Genomic DNA, 23,272 nt, shown 5'->3' with positions numbered 1-23,272 from the left:
CCACACGTTTGCCGGTGGCCCTGCTGTGCTGATCTCTGCAACATGGAGAGATAGAAATCACCACATAATGCTACAAATGAAGGAACATATCCTACATGCATGTTCTATTATCTCAACATTTCAAGTTAGTATTTTGAAATTTTGAGTTAGTGTCTAAAAATGTCAACTTAGTATCGCAAATGTTTTGTTAGTATCTTGAAATGTTGAGATAGTGTCTGGAAATGTTGAGTTAGTATCTAAAAAAAATGTAGATAGCATCTCAAGATTTTTAGATAGTATCTTGACATTTTGAGACGGTATTGATCTTTTTTGTTTTCGCGGGGGAAATGGGCTTCCATAGCCAGGAGTTCTTCCAGGACCTGATTAGAAAAAATGACCTCATTAGAAAACCACTGTCTATCAGTGTATCAGTGTTCTGTTACTTGTCATGTGTTGTGTTTTATTGTGGACCCCCTGGAAGAGTAGCTGCTGCAAAAGCTAACAGCTATCCAATTAAACAAATAAACATATTATATTATAAATAGCCTATTATATTAAAACATTACATTATAAACGTTTTACAGCTGATTTATTACTATGTCATACACTTCAACTAAGGCCCAGAGTTGTACCTGGTTAGGTTAGCCTACCAGATCAGGAAAATCTCTTGGCCACACCACAGAAAAACAATCCCCCCGCACCACCACTCTGGGATGCCACCTCTGAAATCTCCACACAAGGTTACAAATTAAGAAACATATCTGTATGATCTACTGACAAATGTTAACATACTATCTAAAAATGTTGACTTGCGTATCTCAACAATTTGAAATAATATCACAAAATTCTGGCTAATGTACATGTCTCTCCATTTTTTTGCCGCTGAGTATTTTTCTCCGTTCATACAGGAGTAATAATACCCTAGTGCACTAATTTAGTGGGGGATTTTTTTCAATATACATATTTTTATATTCATTATTTGTGTATTGTGATGTATCGGGGTGCTGCAGCACCCTCAGCACCCTTAATTCCCGCGGCTATGCACACAGGCCTACTGTTAGACACCATAATACTATTAGTGCATGTCTAATGTAGTACTGGTAATCAGAGACGTTCGCGACGCCTTTTCAAGGAGGAAAGAAAAGGAAAACCATATACGTGCATGAGTTTTCAGAGGCGGTGGGAAATCGGACTTTTCCTTGGACTCGGAGCACTTTTATCAAGTGCTGGGTGATATATGTTGAGGAGACCTAGAGGTGCATTGATGTGTCACATTTTCCCAGGATTGTCATACAATTGCGAACGCTCGCGTGGTGTGAAACCGTTACTTTGTGACGATGATCGATCAAGTGAAGCAGTGATTCAAGCCAAAGGGGATGGTTCCTGGCATCAAGCAACAAGCGAGGCTTGTGCCAAGAAGGGGGAAGACCAAGAATTGAAAGCGGGGTTTAATTTCTCGTTTTTTGGAGGTCTTGTGTGCCGAAGACACCGACATCAAAATATTTTCGTGTTAGGGAAAGGCGTTATCCACCCCAAAGCGTCCGGACTGTGTGATAAATCAACAGCATAATAGAGTGACAAGGTACAGGTTGAGTCAAAGGAGTTTATCGGAGTGCGGTGGGAAGAGGAACACTGATCAAGACAGCATCACAGCAGCATAGGCTTTCATGTCTCCTCTCAACACACCTGTAAAGGTAAGTTTATTCTCTCTATAATAATGGATTATTAGATGATAATGCCAAGCGATTTATTTAGTTTCACCTCACTGAATGACAACGTCGCGTGATTAACACCCCTGGACCAACCTATGATAAAAACATGTCTATGTTTTTTGTTTCTCTTTTTTATATACATATTGATAATGGCACGTGTTTGTCTGCCACAAAGTGAATGAGGATAGCCGTTGTATGGTAGATAAGACACAGACAGTACAGTATATGTGTTACTGATCATATAAATGATTTACTGGTGTAATAATAACCAACTTTCTGAGCATGTCAAACAAAACGAATGAATGTGACTGATCATTTGTCGGCCGCGTTGAGTCATTGATAGCATATTCTAATGAGTACGCAGAGACGTGATCAAAAACCCACAGTTGAATCAAAAATGATTTATTTGGCCACAGTAACATTTCTGTAGTTATTCACGATAATCTTCACCACAATTTAAAGTGTTTAATGGAGTATTTCTTTGCCGGTTTTGAAAGCCTGTCCCCGGCCCGCTTGCCAAAACCGCACTGTAGCCTACAGTACTGCATGCATGGGGAATGTCCAAGATCTCACCCAGAGATGCTGAAACAAGTTTTCATTGCAGACTTTTTGGTCTGGTTTCCTGGACATAGATTAAGCCTATAGTCCTGGACTAAAAAGCATGTTCCTTAAAGTCGCTCAGGAGGGCACTTCTTGCTCTAACAACATGAAGTTCTCTAGCAAATCAACTGGAAAGTAATCTATCCAGAGTGGACAAATAAAACATCTCAGTATCCCTTATGATCTTAATTAAAGCCATAAAGATTCTATTAAATTACTAGAGGGGCTGTGTCATAATATAATGGGGCAAAAATGTCAGCCATCTTGTTCAGGGAGAAATCCAAAACCAGTCTCATTGCAAATGAATGGCAGTAGAGGTGTAGGTGATGCATTTCCTGCTTTTATTTATACAGGAAAATAAAAGTAAGGCATGTGATGTATCAGAAATTGTGTGATAGAACTATAGCCAACCTAAAATATTGTCATATAATTATGAATACAGTTTATACAGTTTTTATACCAATTTTCTGTATAAATAGCCTCTAAAATATATATCATAGCATTGTTGGATACTTATTTCTGCTTGTCTTGAAGGGCATTCTAGAGTGTGCATTATTTCCCTATAACAGATGGTATATTAGCACGGTAGAATTCAATGGCTATAGTTCATTCATACTGTACATGTTCTACGTTAGAGCTGTTTTTGAAAGCAAAAGTCAAATTTAAAACATTATTGGCATTGTTGAATTCGATTTTCCTAATAGTGAGCTAGGACTGATGGTTTGGTTAGCTAAACAATCAAGTCTATGTGTTTGGTTACCAAGCCAACCACTCTAGCTATCTAGTAAACTTGCTAGCTACTTCAGTGGGTGTTGAACACATTTCTACCGGCAAGTGAACAAATGTCTAGTGGCAAATGTGTTAAATTATAGTCATGGCATGAAAGGGATAATCAACTTAGCGCTCTATGCGTTCTCTGGAAAATAATGCAACTCTTTGGAAGGTTAGTTCCACTCCGCTAGCAAGTCGCTGAACACACCTTCCACGTCGTTCATTATTTTCCGTAGAGTGCATAGCCCCTCGTTGATTATCCCTTAAGTAAACAGACCATAAATGTCTCAAATTTCGATTTAATGGAAAGCTGTGAGTCCTATTATATGATACAATTTCACTACTTGTTACATTTACGACTTGTCTAAGTCCTCAACTGAATTGAGCCAGTGTATGGCTGTGGAGATTGACTGCATTGTTTAAATAGAATGTTGGCATATTGGCAGTTAATTTCAAAAATATGTCATTCCTCTACAACTGTCAGTCTAGCTAGCTAACACACATACAGTGCATAAATGTTATTCACATTCATTGTTTTACACAATATCTTATCGCAGCCCTGGCAAACCATGGTTGACCAACTCCCTGACCAACATGGCAGACCTTTGGACCATCATAAGAAGGTTCATTCGCCATTCTAGTATTCTAATTTCTAATTCTATGATTGAGTACCCCTCCCCATTCCCTCTCTTGGCCCTTGACAGCATATTGGTCATGGGAGAGATCATGGCAGAAAAAGAGAGTGAGGATTGTATTTGTGTAGTAATAGTTTAATCTGAAACAATCACAGTCATCCCTGGGTATATTTACAGTATATATTTACAGTTGAAGTCGGAAGTTTACATACACCTTAGCCAAATACATTAAAACTTCTCACAATTCCTGACATTTAATCCTAGATAAAATTCCCTGTTTTAGGTCAGTTAGGATCACCACTTTATTTTAAGAATGTGAAATGTCAGAATAATAGTAGAGAGAATGATTTATTTCAGCTTTTATTTCTTTCATCACATTCCCAGTGGGTCAGGAGTTTACATACAGTGGGGGGAAAAAAGTATTTGATCCCCTGCTGATTTTGTACGTTTGCCCACTGACAAAGAAAGGATCAGTCTATAATTTTAATGGTAGGTTTATCTGAACAGTGAGAGACAGAATAACAACAAAAAAATGGAGCTCTTTGACATCAACTCAACTCGCCGTGTTTGGAGGAGGAGGAATGCTGCCTATGACCCCAAGAACACCATCTCCACCGTTAAACATGGAGGTGGAAACATTATGCTTTGGGGGTGTTTTTCTGCTAAGGGGACAGGACAACTTCACCGCATCAAAGGGACGATGGACGGGGCCATGTACCGTCAAATCTTGGGTGAAAACCTCCTTCCCTCAGCCAGGGCATTGAAAATGGGTCGTGGATGGGTATTCCAGCATGACAATGACCCAAAACACATGGCCAAGGCAACAAAGGAGGGGCTCAAGAAGAAGCACATTAAGGTCTTGGAGTGGCCTAGCCAGTCTCCAGACCTTAATGCCATAGAAAATCTGTGGAGGGAGTTGAAGGTTCGAGTTGCCAAACGTCAGCCTCGAAACCTTAATGACTTGGAGAAGATCTGCAAAGAGGAGTGGGACAAAATCCCTCCTGAGATGTGTGCAAACCTGGTGGCCAACTACAAGAAACGTCTGACTTCTGTGATTGCTAACAAGGGTTTTGCCACCAAGTACTAAGTCATGTTTTGCAGAGGAGTCAAATACTTATTTCCCTCATTAAAATGCAAATAATTGAATACAATTTTTGACATGCATTTTTCTGGATTTTTTTGTTGTTATTCTGTCTCTCACTGTTCAAATAAACCTACTATTAAAATTATAGACTGATCATTTCTTTGTAAGTGGGCAAACGTACAAAATCAGCAGGGGATCAAATACTTTTTTCCCCACTGTACACTCAATTAGTATTTGGTAGCATTGCCTTTAAATTGTTTAATTTGGGTCAAACGTTTTGGGTAGCCTTTCACAACCGTCCCACAATAAATTGGGTGAATGATGGCCCATTCCTCCTGACAGAGCTGGTGTAACTGAGTCAGGTCTGTAGGCCTCCTTGCTCGCACATGCTTTTTCAGTTCTGCCCACAAATTTTCTATAGGATTGAGGTCAGGGCTTTGTGATGGTCACTCCAATACCTTGACTGTTGTCCTTAAGCCATATGCCACAACTTTGGAGGTATGCTTGGGGTCATTGTCCATTTGGAAGAACCATTTGTGACCAAGCTTTAACTTCCTGACTGATGTCTTGAGATGTTGCTTCAATATATCCACAGAATTTTCCTACCTCATGATACCATCTAGTTTGTGAAGTGCACCAGTCCCTCCGGCAGCAAAGCACCCCCACAACTTGATGCTGCCACCCCCGTGCTTCACGGTTGGGATGGTGTTCTTCGTTTTGCAAGCCTCCCCCTTTTTCCTCCAAACATAATGATGGTCATTATGGCCAAACAGTTCTATTTTTGTTTCATCAGACCAGAGGATATTTCTCCAAAATGTATTATCTTTGTCCCCATATGCAATTGCAAACCGTAGTCTGGCTTTTTTATGGCGGTTTTGGAGCAATGGCTTCTTCCTTGCTGAGCGGCCTTTCAGGTTATGTCGATATAGGACTTGTTTTACTGTTGATATAGATACTTTTGTACTGTTTCCTCCAGAATCTTCACAAGGTCCTTTGCTGCTGTTCTGGGATTGATTTGCACTTTTCGCTCACCAAAGTACGTTCATCTCTAGGAGACAGAACGCGTCTCCTTCCTGAGCGGTATGATGGGTGCATGGTCCCATGGTGTTTATACTTGCGTACTATTGTTTGTACAGATGAACGTGGTACCTTCAGCCGTTTGGAAATTGCTCCCAAGGATGAACCAGACTTGTGGAGGTCTACAATTTTTTTCTGAGGACTTGGCTGATTTCTTTTGATTTTCCCATGATGTCAAGCAAAGAGGCACTGAGTTTGAAGGTAGGCCTTGAAATACATCCACAGGGACACCTCCAATTGACTAAAATGAGGTCAATTAACCCATCAGAAGCTTCTAAAGCCATGACATCATTTTCTGTAATTTTCCAAGCTGTTTAAAGGCACAGTCAACTTAGTGTATGTAAACTTCTGACCCACTGGAATTGTGATACAGTGAATTATAAGTGAAATAATCTGTCTGTAAACAATTGTTGGAAAAATTACTTGTGTCATGCACAAAGTAGATGTCCTAACCGACTTGCCAAAACTATAGTTTGTTAACAAGAAATTTGTGGAGTGGTTGAAAAACGAGTTTTAATGACTCCAACCTAAGTGTATGTAAACTTCTGACTTCAACTGTTTAGTCAAGGTGGATGAATTAATATCAGCCAGGTCTTTAGCAGGGATCAACTGGTTGGAGCTATTTTCAACGAACATCCCTCCTTCAGTGTCACTCACTGCCAATATAAACGGACAAGATTTCCCCTGCAAACATGTTGTGTGCATATGCACCTATTCAATAGCAAACACGGATTACTCACTGGCATTGAACTGAATTGAATTAGAATTCCTTGTCTCCTTTGACAAGCCTTCTGAAGATCTTTGTTGGACGATTTCCAAACGCGTAATTCATCATTATTTTCTCGTCCAACGCAGTCCGGACTTACTAGACAAGCATTTGAGTGTTGGAAAACACTTGATAGGCAAGGCCTTTGGTGTAGAAATCTTAATAATTCCTGTCTAACAGCAAAACATCTAGGAAAACACGCAGTGAACTGTGGTTTTCCTGTCTCTTACTTATTTTGAACATGGCCGTGTAGCGCGATCGTATACATCATCTTGGGAGCTGGGCTGAAGCCGGAGTCTTGGGGGAGAAAGAGTATTGTTTGGCTATTTGGATCATATCAAAGGGAAGAATGGGAATAGGTATTGGTCATGGAATTTGAACGGAGCAACAGGAAGCGTCCCAAACCCTCCCTCTCTGCCCTGAGTTTTCAGGCCCCTGCAGTGTGGAGCTTACATGCAGATAAGTCCTGTTTGCTTTGAAAGCTGGCATTCCGTTCCTTCCTCAGCCCAGTTCCAGCCTATTTGAAATAGAAAACAGCCCCCTCTCTTTCAGCAACGTGTCCTCTCTTCGTTCCCCCTAACTCCCTAACTTCAGGAGTGTGAGTCCCCTTCCCCCAAATGCTCAGAGGGAATAGGCTTAATCCCCATATCCTCCTGGAGCACAGGTCTCCAGCGCCACGAATTTGGACTGATGAGCTTCCCAGCTCTGTGTAACTGGGTCCCCCAGCAGAAGCAAAGAGACAGCCAGCAAATACCAGCAACGCACATCTGATTATACAATGTACTCTTAGTTTGGCCTCTAGATTTTTATAAACTTGTGATGTATGGAAACAGAAGTTTGCGTATGTCTTATTGGTCTATGTGGGTTTGCCTGCATATGATGAAAGTATATGTCTATAAATGGCAAGATATGGTGATCTGCATTTTGGTCTTATCTCCGTTGAAGCAGACACACACGGCTCTGATTTGACTGTCACTTTTTAGGACTCTCTACATCCTAAATTAACAATAATTGTAGAGCATTTGGCTGGGACAGAGAAAGAACTACCATATTCCTCTGAGAAGAGCAGCCTCTACGCTGCTCAGAATTTAGCGGCGACAGTGAGCGAACGGGTTACCACAATATTACGGACCTCACAGCTCACTTAGTGGCCTGTGGAGGAACAAGACCCTGGAAGCTTTTCAAAGGGCTGTCTCCTCTCCCCTTCTCTCCTCTTTTTCCTCACTCTCCCCTTTCTCCTCTCCTCTTTCTCCTCTCGTCTTACTCCTCTCCACTTCTCCTCTTTCTCCTCTCCTCTTTCTCCTCTCGTCTTTCCCCTCCCCTCTTTCTCTTCTCTTCTTTCTCCTCTCCTCTTTCTCCTCTCCTCTTTCTCCTCCCCTCTTTCTCTTCTACTCTTTCTCCTCTCCTCTTTCTCATGTTTCTCCTCTCCTCTTTCTCCTTTTTCTCCTCTCCTCTTTCTGCTCTCCTCATTCTCATCTCCTCTTTCTCCTCTCCTCTTCCTCATCTCCTCTTTCTCATCTCCTCTTTCTCCTTTTCACCTCCTTCTCCGCCCCTCTTTCTCCTCTCATCTTTGTCTTCTTTCTCCTCTCCTCTTTCTCCATGTTCTCCTCTCCTCTTTCTCCACGTTCTCCCCTCCTCTTTCTCTTCTCCTCTCCTCTTTCTCATCTCCTCTTTCTCCTTTCCTTTCCTCTAATTTTTCTCCTCTCCTCTATCTCCTGTCCTGTCCTCTCCTTTTTCTCCTCTCCTCTTTCTCCTCTCCTGTTTCTCCTCTCCTCTCACTTTCTCCTCTCCTCTTTCTCCACTCCTCTTTCACCTCCCCTCTTTCTCCTCTCCTCTTTCTCCTCTTGTCCTCTTTCTCCTCTCCTCTTTCTCCTCTTTCTCCTCTCCCCTTCTCTCCTCTTTCTCCTCTCTCCCCTTTCTCTTCTTCCCCTCTTTCTCCTCTACTCTTTATCCTCGTTCTACTGTCGTCTTTCTCCTTTCCTCTCCTTCTCCTTTTTCTCCTCTGCTCGTTCTCCTCTCTTCTTTTTCCTCTCTTCTTTTTCCTCTTCTCTTTCTCCTCTCTCTCCTCTCCTCTTTCTCCACTTCTCCTCTTTCTCCTCCCCTCTTTCTCCTCTCATGTTTCTCTTCTTTCTCCTCTCTTCTTTCTCCTCTCCTCTTACTCCTCTCCTCTTACTTCTCTCCTCTTTCTCCTTTCCTCTATCTCCCCTCCTCCCTCTTTCTCCTCTCCTCTTTCTCCTCTCCTCTTTCTCCTCTCGTCTTCCCCCTCCCCTCTTTCTCTTCTCCTCATTCTCATATCCTCTTTCTCCTCTCTTCTTTCACCTCTTCTCTTTCTCTTCTCCTCTTTCTCATCTCCTCTTTCTCATATCCTCTTTCTACCCTCCTCCCCTCTTTCTCCTCTTTCTCCTTCCCTCTTTCTCCTCTTCTCTTTCTCCGCGTTCTCCTCTCGTCTTTCTCCTCTCCCCTCCTTCTCCCCTTTCTCCTCTCCTCTTCCCCTCTTTCTCCTCTCCTCTTTCTCCTCTACTCTTTCTCCTCTCCTCTACTCTTTCTCCACTCCTCTTTCTCCTCTTTCTCCTCTCCTGTCTCTCCTCTCCTCTTTCTCCTCTCCAGACTCTTTCTTCTCTCCTCTTTCTCCTCTCGTCTTTCCCCTCCACTCTTTCTCTTCTCCTCTTTCTCATCTCCTCTCCTCTTTCTCCTCCCCTATTTCTCCTCTTTCTCCTTTCCTCTTTCTCCCCTACTCTTTCTCATCTCCTCTTTCTCCTCTCCTCTTTCTCATCTTTCTCCTCTCCTCTTTCTCATCTTTCTCCTCTCGTCTTACTCCTCTCCACTTCTCCTCTTTCTCCTCTCCTCTTCTTCTCTGCTTCCTCCTCTCTTGTTTCTCTTCTCCTCTTGCTTTCTCCTCTCCTCTTTCTCCTCTCTCCTCTTTCACCTCCCCTTTTTTTCCTCACCTCTTTGTCCTCTCTTCTCTCTCCTCTCCCCTTCTCTCGTCTTTCCCCTCCACTCTTTCTCTTCTCCTCTTTCTCCTCCCCTCTTTCCCCTCTCCTCTTTCTCCTCGTTCTCCTATCGTCTTCCTCCTCTCCTCTCCTTCTCCTTTTTCTCCCCTCCTCTTTCTCCTTCTCTTCTCCGCCCCTTTTTCTCCTCTCATCTTTTTCTTTTTTCTCCTCTCCTCTGTCTCGACGTTCTCCCCTCTTCTTTCTCCTCTTTCTCCTCTCCTCTTTCTCCTTTCCTCTTTCACCTCTCCTCTTTCTCCTTTCCTCTCATTTTTCTCCTCAATTCTTTTGCTCTCCTCTTTCTCATCTCCTCTCCTTTTTCTACTCTCCTCTTTCTCCTCTCCTTTTTTTCCTCTCGTCTTTCGCCTCCCCTCTTTTTCTTCTCCTCTTTCTCATCTCCTCTTTCTCCTCTCCTCTTTCTCATCTTTCTCCTCTCGCCTTACTCCTCTCCACTTCTCCTCTTTCTCCTCTCCTCTTCTTCTCTGCTTCCTCCTCTCTTGTTTCTCCTCTCCTCTCGCTTTCTCCTCGCCTCTTTCTCCTCTCCTCTTTCACCTCCCCTATTTTTCCTCACCTCTTTGTCCTCTCTTCTCCCCTTCTCTCCTCTTTATCCTCTCTCTCCAACTTTCTCCTCTTCCCCTCTTTCTACTCTACTCTTTCTCATTGTTCTCCTCTTGTCTTTCTCCACTCCTCTCCTCCTTTTTTTCCTCTCCTCATTCTCCTCTTCTTTTCATCTCTTCTTTTTCTCTTCTCTTTCTCCTCCCCTCTTTCTCCTCTCATTTTTCTCTTCTTTCTCCTGTCCTCCTTCTCCTTTCCTCTATCTCCCCTCCGCCCTCTTTCTCCTCTTCTCTTTCTCCTCTCCTCTTTCTACTTTCCTCTCATTTTTCTCCTCTCCTCTTTCTCCTGTCCTCTCCTTTTTCTCCTCTCCTCTTTCTCCTCTACTGTTTCTCCCCTCATCTCCTCTTTCTTCTCTCTTCTCCCCTTTCTCCTCTTCTCCCCTTTCTCTTCTCCTCTTTCTCTCCGCTTTCTCCTCTTCTACTCTTTCTCATTGTTCTCCTCTCGTCTTTCTCCACTCCTCTCCTCCTTTTTCTCTCATCTCTCCCTTCTCCTCTTCTCTCCTCTTTCTCCTCTTTCTCCTCTCGTCTTTCTCCTCTTTCTCCTCACTCTCCCCTTTCTCCTCTTCCCCTCTTTCTCCTCTCCTCTCCTTCTTCTTTGTCTCCTCTCCTCGTTCTCCTCTCCTCGTTCTCCTCTCTTCTTTCTCCTCTCCTCTTTCTCCTCTTTCTCCACTTCTCCTCTTACTCCTCTCCTCTTACTCCTCTCCTCTTTCTCCTCTCATCTTTCTCCTCTTTCTCCTCACTCTCCCCTTTCTCCTCTTCCCCTCTTTCTCCTCTCCTCTTTCTCCTCCCCTCTTTCTCCTCGTTCTCCTCTCTTCTTTTTCCTGTCTTCTTTTTCCTCCCCTCTTTCTCCTCTCCTCATTCTCCTCTCGTCTTTCTCCTCTCTTCTCTTTCTCCTCTCCTCTTTCTCTTCTTTCTCCTCTCCCCTCCTCCCTCTTTCTCCTCTCCTCTTTCTCCTCTCCTCTTTCCCCTCTCATCTCTCCCTTCTCCTCTTCTTTCTTCTCTTCTTTTTCTCCTCTCGTCTTTCCTCTCACTTCTTACTCCTCTCCTCTTACTCCTCTCCTCTTTCTCCTCTTTCTCCTCTTTCTCCTCTTTCTCCTCTTTCTCCTCTTTCTCCTCTCCTCTCCTCTCCTCTCCTCTTATGTTGGGGAGCCCTTTGGTTTTCCTTGAGGCAGCTGGGATTTTTTCCCCATGTGCAGGTATGTATATTGTGGGTTTGTGTGGTTCTGTGATTTTATTTCCATGTGTAGGTGTGTATATGTGTGTGTGTGGTTGTGATTTTATTTTCATGTGCAGGTGTGTATATTGTGTATGTGTGTGGTTGTGATTTTATTCCCATGTGCAGGTGTGTATATTGTGTATGTGTGTGGTTCTGTGATTTTATTCCCATGTGCAGGTGTGTATATTGTGGTTGTGTGTGGCTGTGAATGTGTTCATTTGTGTCAGGTGACTCAGGACCACACTGTCTCTTGGGAAGGTTTTCCATGAGTCATCAATCCCACCTCTCCCTCTCACGGCACACACACATAAATGTGTCTCCTCCCCCAGGTCCATGGCCCCCACTCTATCCTTGCGACCCCTTCATTGTAAATACCCCGTCTCCCCATCCTCACTCCTCCAACTTACCTCCCCATCTCTTTCCTGATACCTCTTCAGCTCTTTCTTTCCCAACGTCTCTCCCTCCCTGGCTCCATGGACTGTGTATAACACCTTACTGCCTTACCTGGCACCTCTGTGCCCATTAACACCCTACAGTACAGTACAAAGACAGCAGACTGTGTTGTCACCCCCTACAGTACAGTGCAACACCACACAGACAGACACTTATTCTCTTCTATAGTACGTCTCAGCATCTATAATTAGTCCCGTGCATGCACGAAGAGAAATGGAATTTCCCTCCTGGCACGCTGTTTGACTGCCTCTTGGATCCCAGTGCCTCCCCCATTGCCTTTCGTTATGGCCCCATTCTTTACTACAGCCGATGACACTTTTATAGAGCTCCAGGAAGTTTGGATGTTACAGCTTTACCGGGATAATTTTATGGATTTTCTTCCCCCCTTATGGAAGTTCTCTAGGGGATTGATGGCCAGAAAGGAGCAGAACACAGGATAATTCTAGTCTCTAGTCTCTGATTGCTGACATCACCAGGTCGATGTCAACTACCCCATCCATGCTGGGTAGTGTCCCTGTTACACCAACTTTTCCCTGTTGGCCACATTGTTTACTTGGTAATTGCTCACATGAAGCATGTTACTGAAGAACACAGCTGTTATTTTGATGGAGCGGCTGCTTGACGTAGTTAACCAGAATTGCAACTTCTCCGTTTTGGACAGAGGACCCCCTGAGAGTTGTGGTTGGGCGTGAAATAAATAAACAGTATAATTTCATAAAATGGGCCTACATAGGCCAACAGATGTTAACCCTATGTCAACCCGCCTCAAAACAGAACGCCTGTCCATCACACCCAATTGAAAATCTTCTAAAATCACATTTTGTGTTCGTCGTTGGCCACAGCAGCACGACTGTGTCCGCCTGCTTCAAATAACTTCCGATGACCAGTCCAGATCAGAAATAAATTGTCTGCTATGAAATGGCACATATTACATCTATATATTTAGATAACATTTAAATCAATGAGCTTTTAACCCTTGCTCCTCTGAACCACTGAGTCTACTGTAATTCACCATGACTCAACAAAACTCAATTTATTATCCGCTCCTGGTCAGCGGACTCGACAGAAGAATATTGTCTCTGACTACAATTCTGAGGGTCATATTCATTCAGCGGTTGAGACGACTGAGTGTTCAGCTCATTAACCGAGCGCCAAGATAACAAAAGAACAACTGTTGCACGGCGCGACCATGAGCGAACAGAGACAACGTACCGTGTGCCCTACATACAGTAGCTTATACTCCACCACTGGACCGGATCTCTTTAGACTACCACCCTTACCTCTCTTGACCAAACACTTTCAGTTTATTCTATGTGCCTGTGTGTATATTTCTGGGCGACTGTATGAGTTTGTCTATGCGTGTTAATGTGTGTTCCACATGCGCGTGCCGTCCCCCTACCCAGCGTTTTCCATTAGGATCGTGGGCTTGTCCAGCCCTCCCTCCCTACTCCCTCCCTGACACAAAAGAAGCCCTTTGTTGTCTGAGAGAATAAGGAGGTGGCAGGAGAGAAGAGTCTGGGCTGTGGCCCACTATGGGCTGCTGGGCCTCTCTGATCCAGGGGGAACATGGAGGTCAGATGGTCCTTTAACAATGGCCGCTGCCCGCTCTGCCTCTGGATGGACAATGGAGCGGCCTCTCTGTCGCTGACGCACGCCCCCGTTGTTGTGGTCCCCAGCGGTCATCGTCCCTCTCTCTCTCTCTCTCTCTCTCTCTCTCTGTATTTATTTGTGTTTTTGTAGCCCCCCATCCCCCCTTCCTCCAAAACGGACCCCATCTGTGACCCTGTGAACTGTTGAACATCCCAAGGTTGTCCCCCCTCTCCCTCCCTCCCCACTCTCTCCCTCCCTCCCCACGCGCATACTGTGTGTTCAAGTACAGTGTGTGCGTGTGCGTGTGTGCGTTCAGTAGGTTGACCGTTTCTCTCGTCACATCCTTGACACAGATTCCAGGGAAGTTTGATGAGGTCATAAACATGGCGCTGTGAATTTGCGCTGCGAATTTGCATATCTAAAACAACAATCTCACAAATCCAATGTTACCTCGTGATTTTCCCAGGATCACTTTGTGTGTTTTTGAGATTGTGACATCAGTTATCTCAAGTTAGTAGAGCTATAAGCTGTCAGCTCAGATGGTAGAGCTGAGGAACCTATGGCAGTGGGTAGAGATTTACAACAGTTCAATTGTTGTATTATTGTTTCTAGTAAATTTAGCTAGCTAGCTTTCTGGATAGCCAATAATTGTTTGGAATCCTATCTTGCGTCACGCCTATAATTTTGAGATAGCCAGCCAGATGGGACCAGTCGGCTGGAATTGTTAATAGGAATCAACTATAACGGCTCGACTGACGTCTGCATGGTTCTGTGGATTGGATCTATGTGTCAGGTTTCAGGTAAGACCCAAGTGCAGACTGTGTTGAAGTAACAATGTTTATTGTAGCAACAGGGGCAGGCAAACGACAGGTCAAGGCAGGCAGGGGTCGATAATGTAGAGAAGCGGCAAAGGTACAGGATGGCAGGCAGTCTCAGGGACCGGCAGAGTGGTCAGGCAGGCGGGCTCAGAGTCAGGACAGGCAAGGGTCAAAACCAGGAGGACGAGAAAAAGAGAGACTGGGGAAAAACAGGAGCTGAGAAAACACTGGTTGACTTGAACAAACAAGACGAACTGGCACAGACAGACAGAAAACACAGGTATAAATACACAGGGGATACGTGGGGAAGATGGACGACACCTGGAGGGGGGTGGAGACAAGCACAAGGACAGGTAAAACAGATCAAGACATGACACTATGCGTTCAACAGCATAACAGACACTTGATCAATCAATCAATCAAATGTATTTATGAAGCCCTTCTTACATCAGCTGATGTCACAAAGTGCTGTACAGAAACCCAGCCTAAAACCCCAAACAGCAAGCAATGCAGGTGTAGAAGCACGGTGGCTAGGAAAAACTCCCTAGAAAGGCCGGAACCTAGGAAGAAACCTAGAGAGGAACCAGGCTATGAGGGGTGGCCAGTCCTCTTCTGGCTGTGCCGGGTGGAGATTATAACAGAACATGGCTAAGATGTTCAAATGTTCATAAATGACCAGCAGGGTCAAATAATAATAATCACAGTGGTTGTAGAGGGTGCAACAGGTCAGCACCTCAGGAGTAAATGTCAGTTGGCTTTTCATAGCCGATCAATGAGTTCAACAGCATAACAGACACTTGATCAATGAGCTCAACAGCATAACAGACACTTGGTCAATGAGTTCAACTGCATAACAGACACTTGATCAATGAGCTCAACAGCATAACAGACACTTGATCAATGAGCTCAACAGCATAACAGACACTTGATCAATGAGCTCAACAGCATAACAGACACTTGATCAATGTGCTCAACAGCATAACAGACACTTGATCAATGAGCTCAACAGCATAACAGACACTTGATCAATGAGCTCAACAGCATAACAGACACTTGATCAATGAGCTCAACAGCATAACAGACACTTGATCAATGAGCTCAACAGCATAACAGACACTTGCATTAGAATAACAAAGTTCAGAGCATGATAGTTAAGCTGAGTGCAGAAAATTCACTTTTGAAAGGATGCCTGGAATTAGAACACAAAGTCATTTTACTGGATTTTAAGTGTATGATTAGACTCGTAGTGGTTTTGATTAGAGTCATATCAACTTTTGTTTAACTAGGAATAGAGCTTTATCTATTATGGCCTTAATGAGCCACATTATGGTTTTGTTTTTTAGTAACTGTTTTATGGAAAAGGAACACATCTGTTGCTAAAACTGTACATCCCCACAGAAAAGTACAGGCTGAGCTTGAACTAAGTTAAAAATATACAACTCAAGGCTATGGTCAGTGAAAAATGCACATCTAGTGCAATTTTATTTGACTAACACAAACAGGCATGCACTGACACAATCACACATACACTGACACAGTCACACACAGACACACAGAACAGACACACAGCGCACACACAGATGCACACACACACACACTCTGAAGCAGCTGTTCTCTCCCGTAGTTGGGTTCTGTCAGCGCAAAGGTTGGTTTCTATCCGTCGGCTGTGTCAGAGAGCATAGCTGAGCTGAAAGAGCTCTCGGATGCAGCTGGAGAAGCAGCATGAGAGATGCGACCGAAATGTGCCAAATTACAGAGTCTGGAGACGCTTCTCACAGGCTATCCTTCATAAGGATGTACCAGGAACATGGTGGAGTGCTCAGAGAACAGTACAGTACACACTGTTGTACAAGGGGGCTTGCGGGTGGCTGCTATGCTTCACGCTTCAGCAAAGTCCCTCTAACCTCACTGTAACCTCAGAGTTAACCAGATGTTGCACCCCCCCACACAGACAAACACTATTAGAAACTACACTTAGGAGGTTTTGTGGGGGAAGCAAAGTTAATTCTTACCACAATTCAGGAATTTCTCAGCAAACAAGCGGTGGAGCCAAGAAAGTATATATGGGGTCTACCCACAGGGCCAAGTGGTGTTGTGAAGTATTCTGAAGGATTCATCGTAGCGCTTACAGGAAGAGACGTGGCTTTTAATTAGGTAATACAGTACTGGAAACAGGCCCTGGAAATGAAATGGGGGAGTTGGGGTGAGATCATTTTTTGAGGACATGGCTTGGAATAGCTCCAGGGCAATTTCTTAATTTCTTATGGTTGCAAAAAGTCCAGAACAGATCATTGAACTTGACTAATGAAGTAACGTTTGATTTCCATCGCAGACATGAAGCATTATGATAGATGGAGAGAGGCCTATGTGGCCTGCGTCATGCCAACACAAACACAAAGACACGGTTCTTTGTTCCCAATATTGAGGCTTTCAATTTGAACTCCTACACAACCCACAGAAAGGTCTTCAGTTGGAGGACAATGACAGATTAGAGGGATTGCTTCATTCCCAGTAGATGAAGCGCTTTCCTTGCTCTGTCATGCTGTGGAATTCTTGGCAAAACAAGCAAGTTAGAAGATTTCAAACAGAAATGTCAAATGTCGGTGTCAAGAATATTTCCCTCCGATACTGGACATGGACTACCCTAATCGTTGCCACTCGCCTTACTTCCTCAATTATGTTTCGGCTGTGGAGAAAGCGACGGCCGGGGTAGGTGCTGAGGAAGTCAGGGCCCTGTCTCCCGGACATAAGCAAACACCTAACATCTACTGTAACACGGAGCTCTGAACCTTTCCTTGTCCCAGTCTGTAATCCCCAGATATTTTAGGATGACTTCCATCATTCCTGTTCCCAACAACTCTAAAGTTTCAAGCCACAGTGTCTAATGCCCTGTGCTCACATCTGCAATCATGAAGTGCTTTGAAAGGCTGGTTATAGCACACATCAACTCTAGCTCAAGTAACGTTTAACACCATTGTTCCCTCCAAGCTCGTCACCAAGCTTAGGACCCTGAGAGTGAACACCTCTCTCCACAACTGGATCCTGGACTTCCTGACGGGCTGACCCCAGGTAGTGAGGGTATGCAACATCACCCCCGCCCCGCTGACCCTCTACATGGGAGCCCCACAGGGGTGTATGCTTCAGTGGCGGTCAGTGCCCTTTAAGATGAGGGAGGACAATTTATTTTTCATGAGCATGGCCTTATTTCTATTACAGCATATTGGATGACTCTCATCCAAAATGCAGGTATGTTTACCCCCTGATCACACGTAAACTCAGTTCACCCTCATAACAGCCACGTTGTGGTCCTTCTCTTCCCTTCGCTTGTGGTCTTCAATGCACAACACGTCAGCTGTATGTGACCAGGCGAAAAAACCTTTCCAAGCCAAACCATATCATAACCGCTACACACAGCCTACATCGTTGTCACCATATTAGCTAAAGTAACATCATAGTCAGCACAGCTAATAGAACTAAGTCATTAGTAAACCCGCTACAATCATGCAGTAACGTTAGTATACAGTCAGTAAGCATTTACACCGGCGGGCCACGGTGGCAATAAATGAGTAATACCAAAAGCTTACCTTGACTTGGAAGAGTTCCAGTGTTGTGTTGGAAAGTCATAGCCAGCTAGCTAACATAGAATCCCTCTGTTTGAGCAGGGTGTTTCATTAGGCTAAACTAGCTAGCTGCATTTGCTAGCTAAGTAAGTGAAACTGAAAGTGAAAAAACATGACAGTCTCTCTCTCTCTATTTCTCTCTCTTGCTTCTCCTTCATTTTGGAAGAAATACATTTCATCAAAACTGTTCAACTATTGTCTTTCTCTCTCTTTGAGTGAACTACTTACCACATTTTGTACAATACAGTGCTAGCTAGCTGTAGCTTATGCTTTCAGTACTAGATTCGTTCTCTGATCCATTGATTGGGTGGATAGCATGTCAGTTCAGGCTGCAAGTGCTCTGATATGCTCTGATATGTTGAAGGACGTCCCCCGGAAGTTGTCATAATTATTGTGTAAGTCTATGGAGGGGGCTGAGAACCATGAACCTCCAGAACCAAAGACTCCAGCCACCCAAACCATAGACTGTTCTCTCTGCTTCCGCACGGCAAGCGGTACCGGTGCATCAAGTCTGACAACAACAGGCTCCTGAACAGCTTCTATCCCCAAGCCAAAATGACTGCTAAATGGCGAACAAAATGGCTACACAGACCATATGAGTTGACCCTTGTATTTTTTATTTTTTTGCACTGTTTCTACACACGTACGCACACTGACACTCCAACACACACACACCCACACACACACACACACACACACACACACACACACACACACACACACACACACACACACACACACACACACACACACACACACACACACACACACACACACACACACACACACACACACACAGCTTCCAATACTCGACTCAGCAAACTGGATGTAGTCTATCACAGTGCCATCCGTTTTGTTACCAAAGCCCCTTATAACACCCGCCACTGTGGCCTGTATGCTCTAATCGGCTGGCCCTCGTTACATATTTGGCACCAGACCCACTGGCTCCAGGTCATCTATAAGTCTATGCTAGGTAAAGCTCTGCCTTATCTCAGCTCACTGGTCACGATAACAACACCCACCCGTGGCACCCGCTCCAGCAGGTATATCTCACTGGTCATCCCCAAAGCCAACACCTCCTTTGGCCGCCTTTCCTTCCAGTCCTCTGCTGCCAGTGACTGGAACGAATTGCAAACATCGCTGAAGCTGGAGACTTATATTTCCCTCACTAACTTTAAACATCAGCTATCTGAGCAGCTAACTGATCGCTGCAGCTGTACATAGCCCATCTGTAAATAGCCCATCCAATCTACCTACCTCATCCCCATATTGTTTTTATTTACTTTTCTGCTCTTTTGCACACCAGTATCACTACTTGCACATCATCATCTGCTCATCTATCACTCCAGTGTTAATCTGCTAAATTGTAATTACTTCGCTACTATGGCCTATTTATTGCCTTACCTCCTCACGCCATTTGCACACACTGTATATAGACTTTCTTTTTTTTCTATTGTGTTATTGACTATACGCTTGTTTATTCCATGTGTAACTCTGTGTTTGTCACGCCCTGACCTGAGAGAGAGGGTTTGTTTCTCTATGTGGTTAGGTCAGGGTGTGGGGTGGGCATTCTATGTTTTTGTATTTCTTTGTTTTGGGCCGAGTATGGTTCCTAATCAGAGGCAGCTGTCTATCATTGTCTCTGATTAGGAATCATACTTAGGCAGCCTGTTCCCCACCTGTATTTGTGGGTTAATGTTATTTCTGTGTGTGTACGGCACACTGCGTTACGTTTCTTGCTGCATAGCTGTTCATTGTTTTGGTTTCGGTTTCCTTCAATAAAGATGTGGAATTACCGGCACGCTGCGCCTTGGCTCCTATATGACAGGGAATTTGAAGACAGCACTCGTGACAGTGTTGTTGTTTGTGTCGTACTGCTTTGCTTTATCTTGGCCAGATCGCAGTTGTAAATGAGAACTTGTTCTCAACTAGCCTCCCTGGTTAAATAAAGGTGAAATAAAATGTTTAAAAAAAAAAATAAAAAAAACACACACTCACACTCACACACACTCACCACATACAATCTTAATTTATGCTGTTGCTACTCTGTTTATCATACATCCTGATGCCTAGTCACCTTACCCCTATACATATCTACCTCTATCACTCCAGTCTCCCTGCACATTGTAAATATGGTATAGGAACTGACCCTGTATCATAGCTTCTTACTTTCTTGTGTTCTTCTTATTTCAAATGTTTATTTCTTGTGTGCTTTTGTTCAACCTCACGTTATTTTTAGTGCTACTTTGACATTGTTCACTGCGTTGTTGGGTTTAGAGCTTGCAAGAAAGGCATTTCACTGTACTTGTGCACGTGACATTAAAACGTGAAACGTGAACGTCGCTCATAAAGACTTCCTGTCTGCCAGCGCCACAGCCCTGGTCCCCTTCCTCCACAGCGCATGCTCAACACACTGCTATAGAACCAGAGAAGAGCACATTCTTGTTTCACAGCCAAATATTACATATGTTCTGTTTCCTCATTTTTTTTGTGTGTGTGTGTGGAGAAAGAAAAGAATTCTTCCATGCCCTCCTCCTCCCCTCTTATTTCCCAAACAGCATCTCTCATGTTTCAGCCTTTTAATTGCTTTGGCTCCAAGCTTTCCTTTCCCCCCCCCCTCTCCCTTTCTATGCTTTCATCTCCGAGTGAAAGTAACGGAAGGCACTTCAGTGCTGATAAAGTCTGCTTTTGGCTTCACTCTGTCTAAACCAAAGGGAGTGGGCTTCACTGGATTGGAATCATAGCCTGAGAAATGCCCGTTTGAGTTAGAAGCTCTTGCAACTCTGGTACTTTCTCAGGTATTTGTTCTGCGTCTTTGTTTAAGAGACCTCAGAAGTGACACCCAACCAGTAGAGAGAATGTATCTGTGGAACATCCACTGTGTGTCGTTGTAAAGGTGGTTTAAAGCAGCCACCTGAATGCGGTGAACGGTGAAAGAATACATTCCTAAAGTCTGTTAAGAGATAGAACCCGAGTGAAGTCATGCCCTAATTCTCTGCTAGTGCACATTGCAGAGCCTTTTTTTGTATTCCCATCAAAAGGACTGTGTAATGGGGGTCCAATTCAGATTTACACCGTAAATGGGGGTCCAGTTCAGATTGACTTAGGTACTTGTGGGCAATAGATAGAAAATAAGTTTCTTTGCAGAAATAATCCTACTTTCATCGCAGTGCTGTCTGTCCCACAGTATGCCCTACAGTATGCCCTACAGTATGTCCTATGTTGCACAATGACAACTGTATTTTGCTAATTTCTTTCATTGTTGTGATGTTTTGGTTGATTGTCCTTTACAGGTTTCCACTTCCTGTGACACCATCACACCATGCCTGAGGGGGCGGGCCGAGGCAGCCAGAGAAAGCCCAGCAACCAAGGTCAGAGGTCAACACTGATACTGTCACACCTGTGACGTTATTGTTGTGTAACGTCAGAGCATTATGAAGAGCCACTAAGGTTGATTTTTGGTGTAACATTGGAGTTCTTGTTAACGGGATAGAATTAGAGTGCATGTTCTGTTTACTGTATGTTTCGTGGCCGCTCGCAAAGTATAATGTTGAACAATGTTTAGGGTTAAAAAGAGAAGAAATCTCTCTATTCAGATTATACAGAAAAAATAGGCTACAGAGCATGCCCAAGATAAGGGTGTCAAGTTGGCATAGGAATGACAACATGCCCAAATTGTCAAATTGACGAGAGGGAAGTGGTGAGACTATAGGAGGGCACGACACGTGACGGTATTTAGGCCTTAGTCTGCCCCTCTACCACACCCCAGGTTTTCCCAACAAAGAGAGTGCTTATATTAACGAAGTCGATCATGACTGAAAATGTTGTGCAAATGCACATACAATATGGATTGTTTAAGGGTGTTCACTTCTCATTGGAAAGTCCTCTGTAAACATAGGGAAGTTGGAAGGCCTTAGAGTGACCTAACTTTGGCTCAGCATTGTGAAGGGTCACAAGATCAAATGTATGGGATTTATTGTACTGCATTGCAGGATCATTTATTCCAACGTAGAAAATACTGTTTCACATAATGCAAAGTATATTGTACTGCTTTTATAAGTATTTTTATGGATTTGTTTTCTCACCCTCTATTTAACCAGAGAAGCCCTTTAGTCGTTCAGGGGTCCACTATAGTTTCACTCACTTCCTTATATTATGTTTTCTTTCAGGTTACTAGTACAGTCTCCCAACTAATTTGTACCATCTAAAGCATTATCTTTCACTGACTGCCTGTCCCTCAGGTGTATTTAACTCAAGTGAGAATTTTTGTTTTGCAGAATGCCCAGTGAGTTTCATCTAGATTAACACCCAGAAACACAGCGTGCTTGTTTGTCATACTCACGGAGCCCAGTGGAGGCCCACCAGGCAGCCCACTGTACTTTATGTCAAAAACATCTCACAGAGACTCAGCCAGAGGAAAAGAGAGCTACTTTGTTGCCTTGTGAGCACTGGGTCAGTGTGACTTGGCCAGTTTGTGGTTAGTCGGACTCCCTACTAGTTTGATGTTGCTGATGTTTTGGAATCTGCAAATTAACCTTCAAAGTCCAGTTAACATGTCTCTCATTGAGCTCATTTGCACTTTCCCCCTGTCGCCCCTAGCAACTGCACCAAAGTCAAGCGTGTTCTCAGCTAAAAACAGTGTGTTGTTGGTGCCAACCACATCCTCTGGTGGGTTGTCAGGTGCAGGCCTCGTTCTACACACAACAGGCTGTACTGTTTTTGTCAGATAGCAGAAGATCATCTTCCCCCTAAACTGTGTCATCTGTTTACGTTCTTTTTCTCAATATCAGACCTCAGGATAAGACCCAGATGCCGACAGTTCGAAGTAACAAAAGTTTATTGCAAAAACAGGAGGCAGCAAACGACAGGTCAAGGGCAGGCAGAGGTCGGTAATCCAGAGCGGAGTCAGAAAGGTACAAAATGGGAGTCAGGCTCAGGGTCAGGGCAGGCAGAAAACTAGAAAACAGGGACTAGAGAGAAAACAGGAGTACGGGGAAAATGCTGGTAGGCTTGATGAGACAAGATGAACTGGCAACAGACAAACAGAGAACACAGGTATAAATACACAGGGGATAATGGGGCTGATGGGCTACACCTAAAGGGGGGTGGAGACAAGTACAAGTATAGGTGAAACAGATCAGGGTGTGACACTCAAAGCCCGTCTTTGACACACACACATCTGACTTGAAACTCCCCCAAATAACCAGTATTCTAAAACACCAAATAAGGCGAATGCAACATGAAAGGACAGCATATCCTTGTGGTTTTCTCTGCATGGTTCAGAGTTTTTTTTTCAGTTTCAGAAAGAGCAGAAAATAGCAGCTGTGCCAAGCTCTCACCTCCTGTCTGC

General features: G+C 44.0%; 1 protein-coding gene across 3 annotated transcripts in view; it reads left to right on the top strand.

Annotated features, from left to right (window-relative positions):
• Positions 1-1,147: 1,147 nt before the first annotated feature.
• The window catches only part of LOC115163081 (uncharacterized), a 60,091-nt gene continuing 37,966 nt past the window's right edge, over positions 1,148-23,272 (top strand). For 2 of the 3 annotated variants that reach the window (XM_029714675.1, XM_029714674.1), the window contains exons 1-2: positions 1,149-1,673; positions 21,216-21,293. In XM_029714675.1, the coding sequence (XP_029570535.1) occupies positions 21,245-21,293 (49 nt within the window). In that variant the 5' untranslated portion in view covers positions 1,149-1,673; positions 21,216-21,244. Of the gene's footprint in view, positions 1,674-21,215; positions 21,294-23,272 lie in introns of all 3 variants that reach the window. The other variant, XM_029714673.1, reaches the window with a different exon arrangement.

The sequence above is a fragment of the Salmo trutta genome, chromosome 26 (genome assembly GCF_901001165.1).
Source record: "Salmo trutta chromosome 26, fSalTru1.1, whole genome shotgun sequence".
Lineage (NCBI taxonomy): Eukaryota > Metazoa > Chordata > Actinopteri > Salmoniformes > Salmonidae > Salmo > Salmo trutta.
The sequence above is the reverse complement of the archived record's forward strand: the minus strand, read 5'-3'. Positions and strand labels throughout refer to the sequence as shown.